This window comes from Ruditapes philippinarum, unplaced genomic scaffold (assembly GCF_026571515.1).
Source record: "Ruditapes philippinarum isolate M1 unplaced genomic scaffold, ASM2657151v2 ctg1321_1_1_1_1, whole genome shotgun sequence".
Taxonomy (NCBI): domain Eukaryota; kingdom Metazoa; phylum Mollusca; class Bivalvia; order Venerida; family Veneridae; genus Ruditapes; species Ruditapes philippinarum.
Window position 1 is genome coordinate 16,797 of NW_026866662.1, and position 13,218 is coordinate 30,014.

The 13,218-nt window shown below is 36.2% G+C and overlaps 2 protein-coding genes across 7 annotated transcripts in view; one reads left to right on the top strand and one right to left on the bottom strand.

Moving 5' to 3' along the window:
* The window catches only part of LOC132733267 (cell division cycle-associated 7-like protein), a 202,736-nt gene that overhangs the window by 15,542 nt on the left and 173,976 nt on the right, over nt 1-13,218 (top strand). For all 6 annotated transcript variants that reach the window (XM_060719873.1, XM_060719874.1, XM_060719877.1 and 3 more), the window contains exon 2: nt 6,693-6,752. In XM_060719873.1, coding sequence (XP_060575856.1) covers nt 6,693-6,752 — 60 coding nt within the window. The remainder of the gene's footprint in view (nt 1-6,692; nt 6,753-13,218) is intronic.
* Nucleotides 6,773-10,898, bottom strand: LOC132733268 (zinc finger protein 862-like). The gene is made up of 5 exons (XM_060719879.1): nt 9,823-10,898; nt 8,700-8,838; nt 8,314-8,454; nt 7,806-7,989; nt 6,773-7,625 (listed from the first exon to the last, which is right to left on the bottom strand). The coding sequence occupies exons 1-5, from the start codon at nt 9,866-9,868 to the stop codon at nt 7,443-7,445; spliced, it is 693 nt and encodes a 230-aa protein (XP_060575862.1). The 5' UTR covers nt 9,869-10,898; the 3' UTR covers nt 6,773-7,442.

Below are 13,218 nucleotides of genomic sequence, written 5' to 3' on the forward strand. Positions count from 1 at the left end.
CATATAGCGCATAGTCATCATTATGACACATGCCATTAAGTAATAATCGTCTGGTTTGTGTTTGTCACACCTCTGCGGGGGAGAGACGAAAAATTATGAGTGGAGATAAAGAAAGGATAATAGCATGAAAATTACTGTCAGGCTGAAATTTAACTTCGAGATACCGAAAATATCGAAATAAAAATATCGAGATAAACAAATATTTCCAATATAGATAAAGAAGGAAGAAAATCGGGACTTTCAAAATTTCATCGAGATAACGAAATATCGAGAAAAGCGATGTCGAGATAGCGATAGTTGACTGTACCATAAAAGTGATTGAAAAGATTTGAAATATAATTTCAAAAACCCTACATCATCAGACCATTATGCTGTTTTCTTTCAGATTCACTCTACAACCCCCATAAGAAAAAATTCATTGTATGTGACAAACACATACTGGTAAATACCTCCATCTCAACTAATGTTAGCAATATCTTTAGTAACTTTAATTCCTAAACTATATTTAAGTGTTATTACACACATTTTTGGCAGGGTTACACTGGTGCAAATCCGGGTTATAGTATGATGAATGTCGGGCAGCGGGCGGGGAAAATATTTTCGTAACAGTTTTCTTAGCAACTACTTATCACAGCCTCTTGATATTTGGCATACAGCATAGACACATCGTCCCATACCCTGGGATTTGATTTCAGGTCTGTCGCTCATCCACTTCCTGTTTATCCACTTAGTTAAATTAGTTAAATTTTTCGACATTAATGGTCAATGGTAGGAAATTTTCGTAACAGTTTTCTCAGCAACTACTTATCACAGCCTCTTGATATTTGGCATACAGCATAGATGGATACATGGTCCCATATCGTGGGATTTGATTTCAGGTCTGTCGCTCATCCACTTCCTGTTTATCCACTTAGTTAAATTAGTTAAATTTTTCGACATTAATGGTCAATGGTAGGAAATTTTCGTAACAGTTTTCTCAGCAACTACTTATCACAGCCTCTTGATATTTGGCATACAGCATTGACACATGGTCCCATACTGTGGGATTCCATTTTAGATGTGTAGCTCATCCACTTCCTGTTTACCCACTTAATTAAATTTTCGACATTAATGGGTCAATGGTAATTTTTTTTTCGTAACATCACAGCCTCATGATATTTGGTGTACAAATGCAACCCGGCCTTTTCTGTTTTTGACCCATTTTAACAAAACATAGCTTCCTATTGGTCATGATTTTTATGCAACAGCAGCATCTGTGATGCGGTGGCGTATATTGATTCACCTGTGTGTGTTTGTATGTATGTGTGTTATTATATAGCGAAATTAAAAAATCTTCTTGTGAAAAACCACTAGTCCAATTTCAACCAAACTTGGGAGGATTGATCCTTGGGTGAAGGGCTTCCAAAGTTGTTCAAAGAATTTCATTCCATGCAGAAATATGGTTGCCATGGCAACCAAAAGGATTTATAAGAATAAATTTAAAAAATCTTCTTGTGAAGACCCACAAGACCTAAAGCATAGATATTTTGCATAAAGCATTGTCTGGTAGACCTCTACCAAGATTGTTTGAATTATAGCCCTGGGGTCAAAATTGGCCCCGCCCGGGGGTTACTGATTTTCTCTATATGTACAACTATATGTAAAAACTTAAAATACCTTCTTGTCTTAAGGTACAAGACTTAGAGCTTTGATATATGGTTTTAGATATTATCTATAGGTACTCTACTAAAGTTGTTCAAATTTTGCCTCTAGCGTCAAAATTAGCCCCGCCCCGAGGGTCATAGGTTTTCCTTTTATGTATATAGTAAAAACTTAAAAAATCATCTTCTTGAAATTGTCAAAGGCTAGAGGTAAGATATTTTGCATGAAACATTGTGTAGTGAACCTCTACCAAGATTGTTCAGATTATTGCCCTGGGTTCAAAATTGGTCCCGCCCCAGGGGTCATTGATTTTCACTATGTACATATAGTAAAAAATTGAAAAATCTTATTGTACAAGGCTTACAGCTTTGATATTTGGTATATGATATCATCTATAGGTACTCTACCAAAGTTGTTCAAATTTTGCCTGTAGTGTCAAAATTAGCCCAGCCCCGGGGTCATGAATTTTCCTTTTATGTATATAGTAAGGCCAAATAAAAAAATATGTCTGGTTCAGGAAACATTGGTCCAAAAAATTAGGAGGGTAGGGATTTTTTTTTTTTTTTTTTTTTTTTGGTTGGGAGTATATAGATGTGTTGCTTGCTTATACTTAAACAAAGATTGTAATCAATCAATGCAAACACCATTTTGTAATAGACTATCAGCATGTGATATTGTGTTGTTTATTTCTTGTTTTCTTGTATGTTGTCATTTAACCATGTACCACCTGTATTCATACTAATTTGCTTTCTATTCTGCTTATTCCTGCCCTGTCTGTTCCTGGCATATATCAATGATTTGCCAGAAGCTGTCAAAAGTAAAACCAGGTTATTTGCGGATGACACTATAGTCTATTTGACAATTAAAGGACAGACTGACGCTGACAGACTACAGGACGACCTACATAAACTTGAAGTTTGGGAACGGGACTGGGCTATGGAGTTCAACCCAGACAAGTGTGAGGTGCTGAGGATCACCCGTTAAAAGAACCCCACAATCTTTCCATACACCCTTCATAATAAAACTCTCAAATCAGCAGAATCTGCAAAATACCTTGGAGTAACTATCTCTAAAGACCTAAACTGGACACAGCATATAAATAACATCACCTCCAAGGCCAAAAATTCTCTAAGATTCATCCAGAGAAACGTCAAAACCCAAAACAGGCAACTCAAAACATCAGCCTATGTTACTTATGTCCGACCACAACTAGAATACTGTTCCACCATATGGCACCCCTGGCAGAAACATCAAAGTCATAAGATTGAAAGTGTCCAACGAGCTGCGGCCAGATATGTCTGTAATAATTATAATTTCGAGAGTACTGTGTAACCCAAATGCTTAATGAACTTGGGTGGCCTTCCCTAGAAAGCCGCAGACTCCAGTCCTCCCTAGTAGTGTTCTATAAAATACAATACAAACTTGTATATGTTGACCATAACCATCTGACCCCAACTAGAAATCTGAACTTCCTGATCCCCCAGTCCCGTACCCAATATCATCTAAATTCCTTCTTCCCTAGAACTCTCAGGTATTGGAATAGCCTTCCATATCAGGTCAAATCCAGTCCCAGCCTAGATGCCTTCAAGGATAGGTTGGCGACAGTCACCTTCTAGTCCCCTCCCCAGTATGTTTTTAATCTTGCACTATTTCTTTTATCCTGCACCTTTTTTATACGCCCGTTTGAAAAACGGGACGTATTATGGGAACGCCCCTGGCGGGCGGGCGGTCGGGCGGGCGGGCGGCGTCCAATTTTGTCCGGAGCATATCTCCTACATGTATGGAGGGATTTTAATGAAACTTCATAGAAATGTTCACCACTTTGAGGAGCAGTGTCGCGCACATGAACCAGGTCTCTAGGTCAAAGGTCAAGGTCACACTTAGAGCTCATTGAAAAATGCTTGTCCGGAGCAAAACTTCCACATGTATAGAGGGATTTCAATATTACTTGGCACAAATGTTCACCATTGTGAGGCGGAGTGTCGCGTGCAAGATTCAGTTCCTTGCGGCCAAGGTCAAGGTCACACATAGAGGTCAAAGTTCAGATAAAAATATGAAGATGTGTATATGGACCATTTAGTCATCATTTATTGAGGGATTGTAACACAAATGGTCATTATCAAGACTATGGCTGTGATACATATAATTTAGGTCAATATATACAAGGTCAAGGTCACTAAAGATGATGAAATATCCAGATTTTGTAAATAGAATTTAATCAAAGGGCGACAACAAAGTTATTACTTTGTTCATAAATGACTTACACAATTACTCCCCTTGATCTACTTTCACTTTCAATTCTAAAAATAGAATTTAATCAAAGGGCATAAAATAATCCTCTTTCTTGGACTTGATTATGTTCTAAAGAATGTAACATTTATTTACACATGTTTCATTCATTGGTCAAGATTCTTAACTGTGATAACTATGGTGTTCTGTAGACTTGGTATTTGTTCATAAAGATCATACAGTAATTACCTTATCAAATGTAAATACTTTCTCATAGAAATTTAATTATATTTTAATTTTCAAGTAAATATCAGTTCAGCTCTCCTACATGTATGGAGGGATTTTCATGAAACTTCATAGAAATGTTCACCACTATGAGGAGCAGTGTCGCGCACATGAACCAGGTCTCTAGGTCAAAGGTCAAGGTCACACTTGGAGCTCATTGAAAAATGCTTGTCCGGAGCAAAACTTCCACATGTATAGAGGGATTTCAATATTACTTGGCACAAATGTTCACCATTGTGAGGCGGAGTGTCGCGCGCAAGATTCAGGTCCTTGCAGCCAAGGTCAAGGTCACACATAGAGGTCAAAGTTTAGATAAAAATATGAAGATGTGTATAGGGACGATTTAATCATCATTTATTGAGGGATTGTAACACAAATGGTCATTATCATGACTACGGCTGTGACACATGTACTTTAGGTCAATATATGCATGGTCAAGGTCACTAAAGATGGTGAAATATCCAGATTTTGTCTGGAGCATATCTCCTACATGTATGGAAGAATTTTTATAATACTTTATGGAAATGTTCGCCACCATGATATGTATTGCTCCATGCATGATCCAGGTCTCCAGGTCAAAGGTCAAGGTCACACTTAGAGCTCATTGAAAAATGCTTGTCCGGAGCAAAACTTCTACATTCATAGGGGGATTTCAATATAACTTGGCACAAATGTTCACCATTGTGAGGCTGAGTGTTGCACGCAAAATTCAGATCCCTGCGACCAAAGTCAATGTTACACATAGAGGTCAAAGTTCAGATAAAAATTTGAAGATGTGTATAGGGACCATTTAGTCATCATTTATTGATGGATTGTAGCACAAATGGTAACTATCATGACTACAGGTGTGACACATTTAATTTAGGTTAATATTTGCAAGGTCAAGGTCACTGGAGATGATTAAATATCCAGATGTTGTCCGGAGCATATTTTCTACATGCATGGAGGAATTTTAATGTTACTTTATAGAATTGTTCACCACCATGAGACGTAGTGCCCTGCACATGAACCAAGTCTCTAGGTCAAAGGTGAAGGTCACAGTTAGAGCTCATAGAAAAACGCTTGTCTGGAGCAAAACTTCTACATGCATAGAGGGATTTCAATATAATTTGGCACAAATGTTCATCATTGTGAGGCTGAGTGCCGTGCATAAAATTCAGGTCCCTGCGACCAAGGTCAAGGTCACACATCCTGTGCATATCTTCCCTACTGATTTGTTTTAAGGTTCATTTAACAACACAGTGCCAAGAATAAAAACTTGCTTGCTAGATAACACTTATCCATAATGCCCCCATCTCCATCTAAAGCTTTCGTAAACGGGCGTATTTTGTGACTATGGCACCCTTGTTTATCTGTGATCTTCATCTTTTAGTACGCACCTAATACTTTTAACACAGTTTTCCTGACAAGCGCCTCCCAGTAATAGTCAGAATTGATTGTTCGGGAGTAACATGTAGATGTAGATGTTATTATGTACCCTTTTCCTTTGAATCACCCGCTGTTACTATGCTTAGTTCCTGCATCTGACAGGTCTGACAATTAAAAGATCAAGGGTCACCTTTGTAACATGTTAATATTAATGTTGTATTATAAGCTAAGAGCATCTGATATGCACTATTCCGGGGACCAAAACAACACAGCTATATATAATTTTAATATTAAACAAATTCAAATGGTCTTCAGGGGGCGCAAGTCTATAGATATATATGTGCAACTGGTGCCAACAGTTGCAGGGTTCACACAAAGAAGGAGTCTTGGGACTCCCAAGCACAAAAAGTAGGAGTTCCAAATCACATTGAATATGTAAAGCCATCTTTGCTGCACTTATATGCAGTTGACAAATATGATGTATAGCAGAGTTACTATAAAGGGGTTAGAGTTTGAACAGAGAAAAGGCTTATTCAGGAATGGTAATATGCCCCAAATGGAAAACACTGTACCATAAAAGTGATTGAAAAGATTTGAAATATAATGTCAAAAACATACATCATCAGACCATTATGCTGTTTTCATACACACCCCCCCCCCTCCCTTAAAAAAGAAAATATTCATTGTATGTTACAAACACATACTGGTAATGGCTCCATCTCAACTAATGTAAACAATATCTTTAGTAAATTTAATTCCTAAGCTATATTTTAAGTGTTATTACACACATTTTAACAAAACATATCTTCCTTTTGGTTACGATTTTTTTAATTATAAAAAGCGGCATCGCGAAAATATGTGACAATTGAAAATTTGTTTGTTTCCTGCAGAAACATTCACAATTCTACTTGTTGTTGATTTTGATCATATAAGATTTATATTTTTTTTATTATTTTAAGATTGTTACACATCGGCTATTTCAACAGGCATCGTAAAACAAAATTTTCACATTTGTAATTTTCGTACTCAAAAATTTTCGTACCGAAAATCAAAAAAAAAGTTTAGGGTCGGCGTTAAAAAAATAGGGTCGGTCGGGTTCCCTGAACCAGACATATTTTTTATTTTGGCCTAAAAACTTATGACTAAACACCTTTGTATTTTGCTTTTAGCTTATGGATGTAGATTTGGTGGTCCTTCGTCAGCAAAATCTCGCAGATAATAAAAGAATTGTAAGTAGACAAACAATTTTTATAATGCCTGAATACCTTCGGGACGAATTATTGTATGGCATTGTCCATCATTTTGTAGACTGGGCTGTGTATTGCCAGTAATGTAGTGATCCAATCCACAGTCCAGATCTGATGATTTACAAATCTTACCACAAATCTTCTTATTGTATATTATGATTAATAAATGCTATATCTTTTAATTATTCAATTACAGTCTGCTAAAAAACGTTTTGAATGAAAAAAAAAAATTAGGGCTGCAACAATACATCAAAAGCTTGATTTGATTATAGGCACCCAATTCAATTTTTATATGCCTGTTTTTAGTCCCCTACCGGTTTACCGGAGGGGACTTTAGGTTTACCCTCCGTCTGTCCGTCTGTCTGTCCGTCTGTTTGTCTGTCTGTCCGTCAGTTCGTCCACAAAACTGGATCCCGCGATAACTTGAAAAGTACTGAAAATATTTTTATGAAACTTGACAGGGCTAGACACTAACTTTTTTTAGAGGTAGTCAGAAGGACTACCTACTTTTAGGATCAGGTAGTCCTTGGCAAATTGAGGTAGTCCTCATTGTAAAAAATAAAAAATTGTTTCTCATTCTATTTCAATGCATTTTGAGTGTATTTATCTGAAGGTAAGAAAACAATAGCAGCAGATCTCTTCAAATTTATTGACAGAATCAAAATACATAAATTATATGAGATCAAGTAACAGTCTATAAGCTTTGTTCTGCATGAGATGCATGTCCCGGCTGGCCTCTTGTTCAAATTCATCATCATTATCCACATCGCAAGTGGACAAGTCATCAACTAGCTGTTCGTAGTTAACACCAACATCATTCTCCACTGAATCAACATGAGATGAACTTGAAGCATTCTGAAACACAATTCAAATACTAAATGTCTAACATAAAAACTGGAGACCAGTTCCAGATAAAATTGTTAATGTTAGAATAGAACTGTTAATATTTAAAATTACAATTACATTTCTAAGAGAGAATTTTGCTTTTAGGAGAGTTTATTAAGCTAGCAAACAACATATTCAATATCAAAGTACCTTTGGCTTGAAAGAGTCATTGTAGAATGGCCTTCTCTGCCTTGTACCACAAGACTCCCAGTGGGCCACAGCTGCATCAGGATCAAAGTCCCCTATTGCTTCTCCTTCTGTGGATATCAGAAGTTGATCAGTAAGGCGCCTATCTGACAGACATGACCGCCAATCTGATTTCAGAATCTTCATCCTAGAAGTCAATCATTTTTTTAATATATCAATTCTACTTTAATAATATACATGTAATGTGTATTCATCCAAGTGTTATTGCATTGTCATGCTAATACTACTAGTACATGTACTGATCATTTCTGATGTTGTTATGTATAATCTATATTCCTTGTTTAAAGATATACTTAAATGAATGTTTTAATTATATTTAAATTTTTACAGATAAAAATGGATATATCACTATCAGGAGTTTGCAATTATTCAGCAAGACAGACACACTGTTAATGTCTTAAGATTATCATTAATATCTACCTATGAACAATGAAATATTTAACTAAATTACCTAGAAAAGCCTCTTTCTGCATCAACTGAACTGGATGGCAAAGATAGCAGGTAACTGACTAGTCCAAATAAATTTGGATACTTATCAGATGAAGACCCCCACAATGTTGACCATGACAGAGATCTTATCATGTTCTTCTTGCTAAAGAAAAAGCAGAAAAGCTATACTGATATCATTGACTGATGAAATAATAAATGCATCATAAATATTTTGTTGAAAATGACATGCTTATGAATAGATTTTTAATGAGCGAATATAAATTGCTTAAGTATTCTGAAAAAACTAAAAGGTGAGGTTTTATCGCATATACACATATTTATGATAAATACCATAAAATCCATCTAGTGCTAGCCTAGTTCATGATATAAATAGAAATGAAGTGATACCTGTTGTACACATCTGCCTTAAATCGTGTCCACTCTGGCTCTATTTCTTCGATGTCCATACCATCTTGTTCCACACATAAACTTAAAGCAGGTCTGCATACAGTTACTAAATCTGCTATATCAGCATCTCCAAAGTCAGCTAGAATAAATAAGGATTACATGAAAATTAAATAATTTCATTGGGCAGTCAGCTACTAAGAACATAATGGTAAACAAATTAAGTTTTTTTGCTAAATAAATGTGAAACATATGAATTCAGTGCTAAATGACCTTGATAACAAACTTATGAAATTAAAACATGTTACTGATAATTAAATATTAAAAAAAGGTAAATAAAAAGAAAGTTTTTTCTCTAAGTTGTTTTTTCTCTAATCAAAATGTAATGTTAAACATAACTAAAAGAAATATTACAATACTGATTCACATTTTTGTGCATATTGTACCTAAATCATCATTCATCTCTTCCGGCCAGTTTTTAAAGCTGATGAAGTAGCTACCCTTGAAAAGATGGAGATCACCCTCAAATCTGGCATCAATAGAGTTGATTAATGCAGAGAGAAAGCTTTCTCTACTGTTGTCTGTGCTCATCTCAGAAGTATTATCATTAGCTGTTACTTTTCTCAGATAAGGCCCATCACTAGTATGTTAGTAATGCACAAATGATAAACAAGTTCTAGCTATGTTAGTTCAGCAGATAAAGAGAGTTGGACAAAGAAAAAAGGTTACATGCACTCTAGTTCTACAATATTATGTTACTAGCACTATGTTAATTAAGTATAAGTTGCATACAAAAAGCGATACATGTAAGCAGCAATAGATACATAAAGCAAGATACATTTACATACTAGAATACATATGCCATCTATAATTTGTCTATAAGCAGGGAAATTAGTGTTCAAAGGAAAAACATACAAAAAGCGATACATGTAAGCAGCAATAGATACATAAAGCAAGATACATTTACATACTAGAATACATATGCCATCTATAGATAATTGTCTATAAGCAGGGAAATTAGTGTTCAAAGGAAAGGTTAACAATTTCAAGCTATAAGTAAATTAGAATAGGTGTTCAAGCAAATTGCATGGCAAATACCAGTGCATAATCACATTTAAGGTCATACCTTGTTTTATACTTGTGTAAAATAGTCTTTGCAGACTCAATCTCATTCCACACTTCTGCTAAAGAGATGTTAGCCTCCTGAATAGATTCTGACACTTGACTTAGACATGAAACAATGTCCATAAGTAGATGGAGCCAAATGATAATGCGGCGGTCTTTTAACAGTTTGAGAAAATTCTTTCCCTTTGCAGCAGACTCCTTTCTGTGGGTGGGATCTGTAGGGTTCTGCATCTAAATAAGTGAATAGCAATCAATCAAAAACAAATCGCAATCAAATATCACAATATCAATTTACAAATTAAGTTATTGCTGTAAAATGTTCATTTCATTTAAACGTTAAATGAGTAATAATTAATTTCTTACCTGCTCAAGATGCTGAACAATGGCAGCATGTCCATGAATCAAATGCTTAAGAGCCATTTTTAGCTCGACTATTCGATAAGAATAAGTAGAGCTATTGTAGTACCCCGAGCGTCGGCGTCGGTGTCGGCGTCGGCGTAACCACTTATGTTTAAAGTTTTTGTAATAGTTCAAATATTTTCAAAGTCCATTAACATATGGCTTTGAAACTTTGCACACTTGTTCACCATCATGACCCCAACCTGTAGACAGGAGGAGGTAACTCTATCAAGCATTTTGACAGATTTATGCCCCTTTTTGGACTTAGAATTTACGTTAAAGTTTTTGTAATAGTTCAAATATTTTCAAAGTCCATTGACATATGGCTTTGAAACTTTGCACACTTGTTCACCATCATGACCCCAACCTGTAGACAGGAGGAGGTAACTCTATCAAGCATTTTGACAGATTTATGCCCCTTTTTAGCTCGACTATTCGATAAGAATAAGTAGAGCTATTGCAGTCACCCGAGCGTCGGCGTCGGCGTAACCACTTATTATGTTAAAGTTTTTGTAATAGTTCAAATATTTTCAAAGTCCATTGACATATGGCTTTGAAACTTTGCACACTTGTTCACCATCATGACCCCAACCTGTAGACAGGAGGAGGTAACTCTATCAAGCATTTTGACAGAATTATGCCCCTTTTTCGACTTAGAATTTACGTTAAAGTTTTTGTAATAGTTCAAATATTTTCAAAGTCCATTGACATATGGCTTTGAAACTTTGCACACTTGTTCACCATCATGACCCCAATCTGTAGACAGGAGGAGGTAACTCTATCAAGCATTTTGACAGAATTATGCCCCTTTTTCGACTTAGAATTTACGTTAAAGTTTTTGTAATAGTTCAAATATTTTCAAAGTCAATTGACATATGGCTTTGAAACTTTGCACACTTGTTCACCATCATGACCCCAACCTGTAGACAGGAGGAGGTAACTCTATCAAGCATTTTGACAGAATTATGCCCCTTTTTCGACTTAGAATTTACGTTAAAGTTTTTGTAATAGTTCAAATATTTTCAAAGTCCATTGACATATGGCTTTGAAACTTTGCACACTTGTTCAACATCATGACCCCAATCTGTAAACAGTAGGAGGTAACTCTATCAAGCATTTTGACAGAATTATGCCCCTTTTTCGACTTAGAATTTACGTTAAAGTTTTTGTAATAGTTCAAATATTTTCAAAGTCCATTGACATATGGCTTTGAAACTTTGCACACTTGTTCACCATCATGACCCCAACCTGTAAACAGGAGGAGGTAACTGTATCAAGCATTTTTTTTACTATCAAGCACTAAGAATAGTCGAGCGTTGCTGTCCTACCGACAGCTCTTGTTGGACTTAGAATTTACGTTAAAGTTTTTGTAATAGTTCAAATATTTTCAAAGTCCATTGACATATGGCTTTGAAACTTTGCACACTTGTTCACCATCATGACCCAAACCTGTAGACAAGAGGAGGTAACTCTATCAAGCATTTTGACAGAATTTTGCCCCTTTTTGGACTTAGAATTTACTTTAAAGTTTTTGTAATAGTTCAAATATTTCCAAAGTCCATCGACATATGGCTTTGAAACTTTGCACACTTGTTCACCATTATAACCCCAACCTGTAGACAGGAGGAGGTAACTCTATCAAGCATTTTGACTGAATTATGCCCCTTTTTGGACTTAGAATCTTGTTAAAGTTTTTGTAATAGTTCAAATATTTTCAAAGTCCATTGACATATGGCTTTGAAACTTTGCACACTTGTTCACCATCATGACCCCAACCTGTAAACAGGAGGAGGTAACTATATCAAGCATTTTTATGCCCCCACAATGTGGGAGCATATAGCGTTGCACTTGTCCGTCTGTCCGTCCGTCCGTCCGTCCGTCAGTCCGTCCGTACGTCCCGAAATCTTGTGAACGCAACTCCTCTTAAACCGGATGGCAGATTTTGCTTAAACTTACAGGGATGAACAACCTTAATGTGAAGATGGTAGTAAAGGAAGGAATTTTTGCTGCGACCAAATTTAACAGAATTATGGCCCTTTGTTGATTTTTTCACTAGATACTATGTAGAAATTTTGTGAACGCAACTCCTCTTAAACCGCATGGCAGATTTTGCTTAAACTTACAGGGATGAACAACCTTAATGTGTAGATGGTAGTAAAGGAAGGAATTTTTGCTGCGACCAAATTTAACAGAATTATGGCCCTTTGTTGATTTTTTCACTATAATATAACTATGTAGAAATTTTGTGAACGCAACTCCTCTTAAACCGCATGGCAGATTTTGCTTAAACTTACAGGGATGAACAACCTGAATGTGTAGATGGTAGTAAAGGAAGGAATTTTTGCTGCGACCCAAATTTAACAGAATTATGGCCCTTTGTTGATTTTTTCACTATATACTATGTAAAAATTTTGTGAACGCAACTCTTCTTAAACCAGATGGCAGATTTTGCTTAAACTTCCAAGGATGAACAACCTTTATGTGTAGATGTCAGTAAAGGAAGGAATTTTTGCTGCAACCAAATTTAACAGAATTATCGCCCTTTGTTGTTTTTTTCATTATATACTATGTAGAAATTTTGTGAACGCAACTCCTCTTAAACCGGATGGCAGATTTTGCTTAAACTTCCAGGGATTAACAACCTTAATGTGTAGATGGTAGTAAAGGTAGGAATTTTTGCTGCGACCAAATTTAACAGAATTATGGCCCTTTGTTGATTTTTAGTTTTCAACTTGTGGCACATGTAGTCCAAAAAATATTTGACCTAGAGTCATAAGATTGACAGAACAGTGGCGTGTGGGGGCATCCGTGTCCTACAGTACGCTCACCGCGGGTTTTGCTTTTTCCGCGATACCACCGCGGACGATTTTTTTTTATCGCGGACAAACGCGGGGGTTCGTCCGCGATGAAACCTTATTCCCACCGCGATCCTCGGTGTTCAGTTGTTTCCACCGCGGACAAAATTCTGACGACCCTTCTTCATTCGTCGATAAAATCA

What these genes read in the sequence shown, in the direction of transcription:
- LOC132733268 (XM_060719879.1), bottom strand. Translation starts at nt 9,868, where the DNA reads ATGAGATTGAGTCTGCAAAGACTATTTTACACAAGTATAAAACAAG. An exon ending in AAGGCAGATGTGTACAACAG is followed by an intron (nt 8,455 to 8,699) that starts GTATCACTTCAT and finishes CTTTTTCTTTAG; the next exon opens with CAAGAAGAACATGATAAGAT. An exon ending in GCAGAAAGAGGCTTTTCTAG is followed by an intron (nt 7,990 to 8,313) that starts GTAATTTAGTTA and finishes ATTGACTTCTAG; the next exon opens with GATGAAGATTCTGAAATCAG.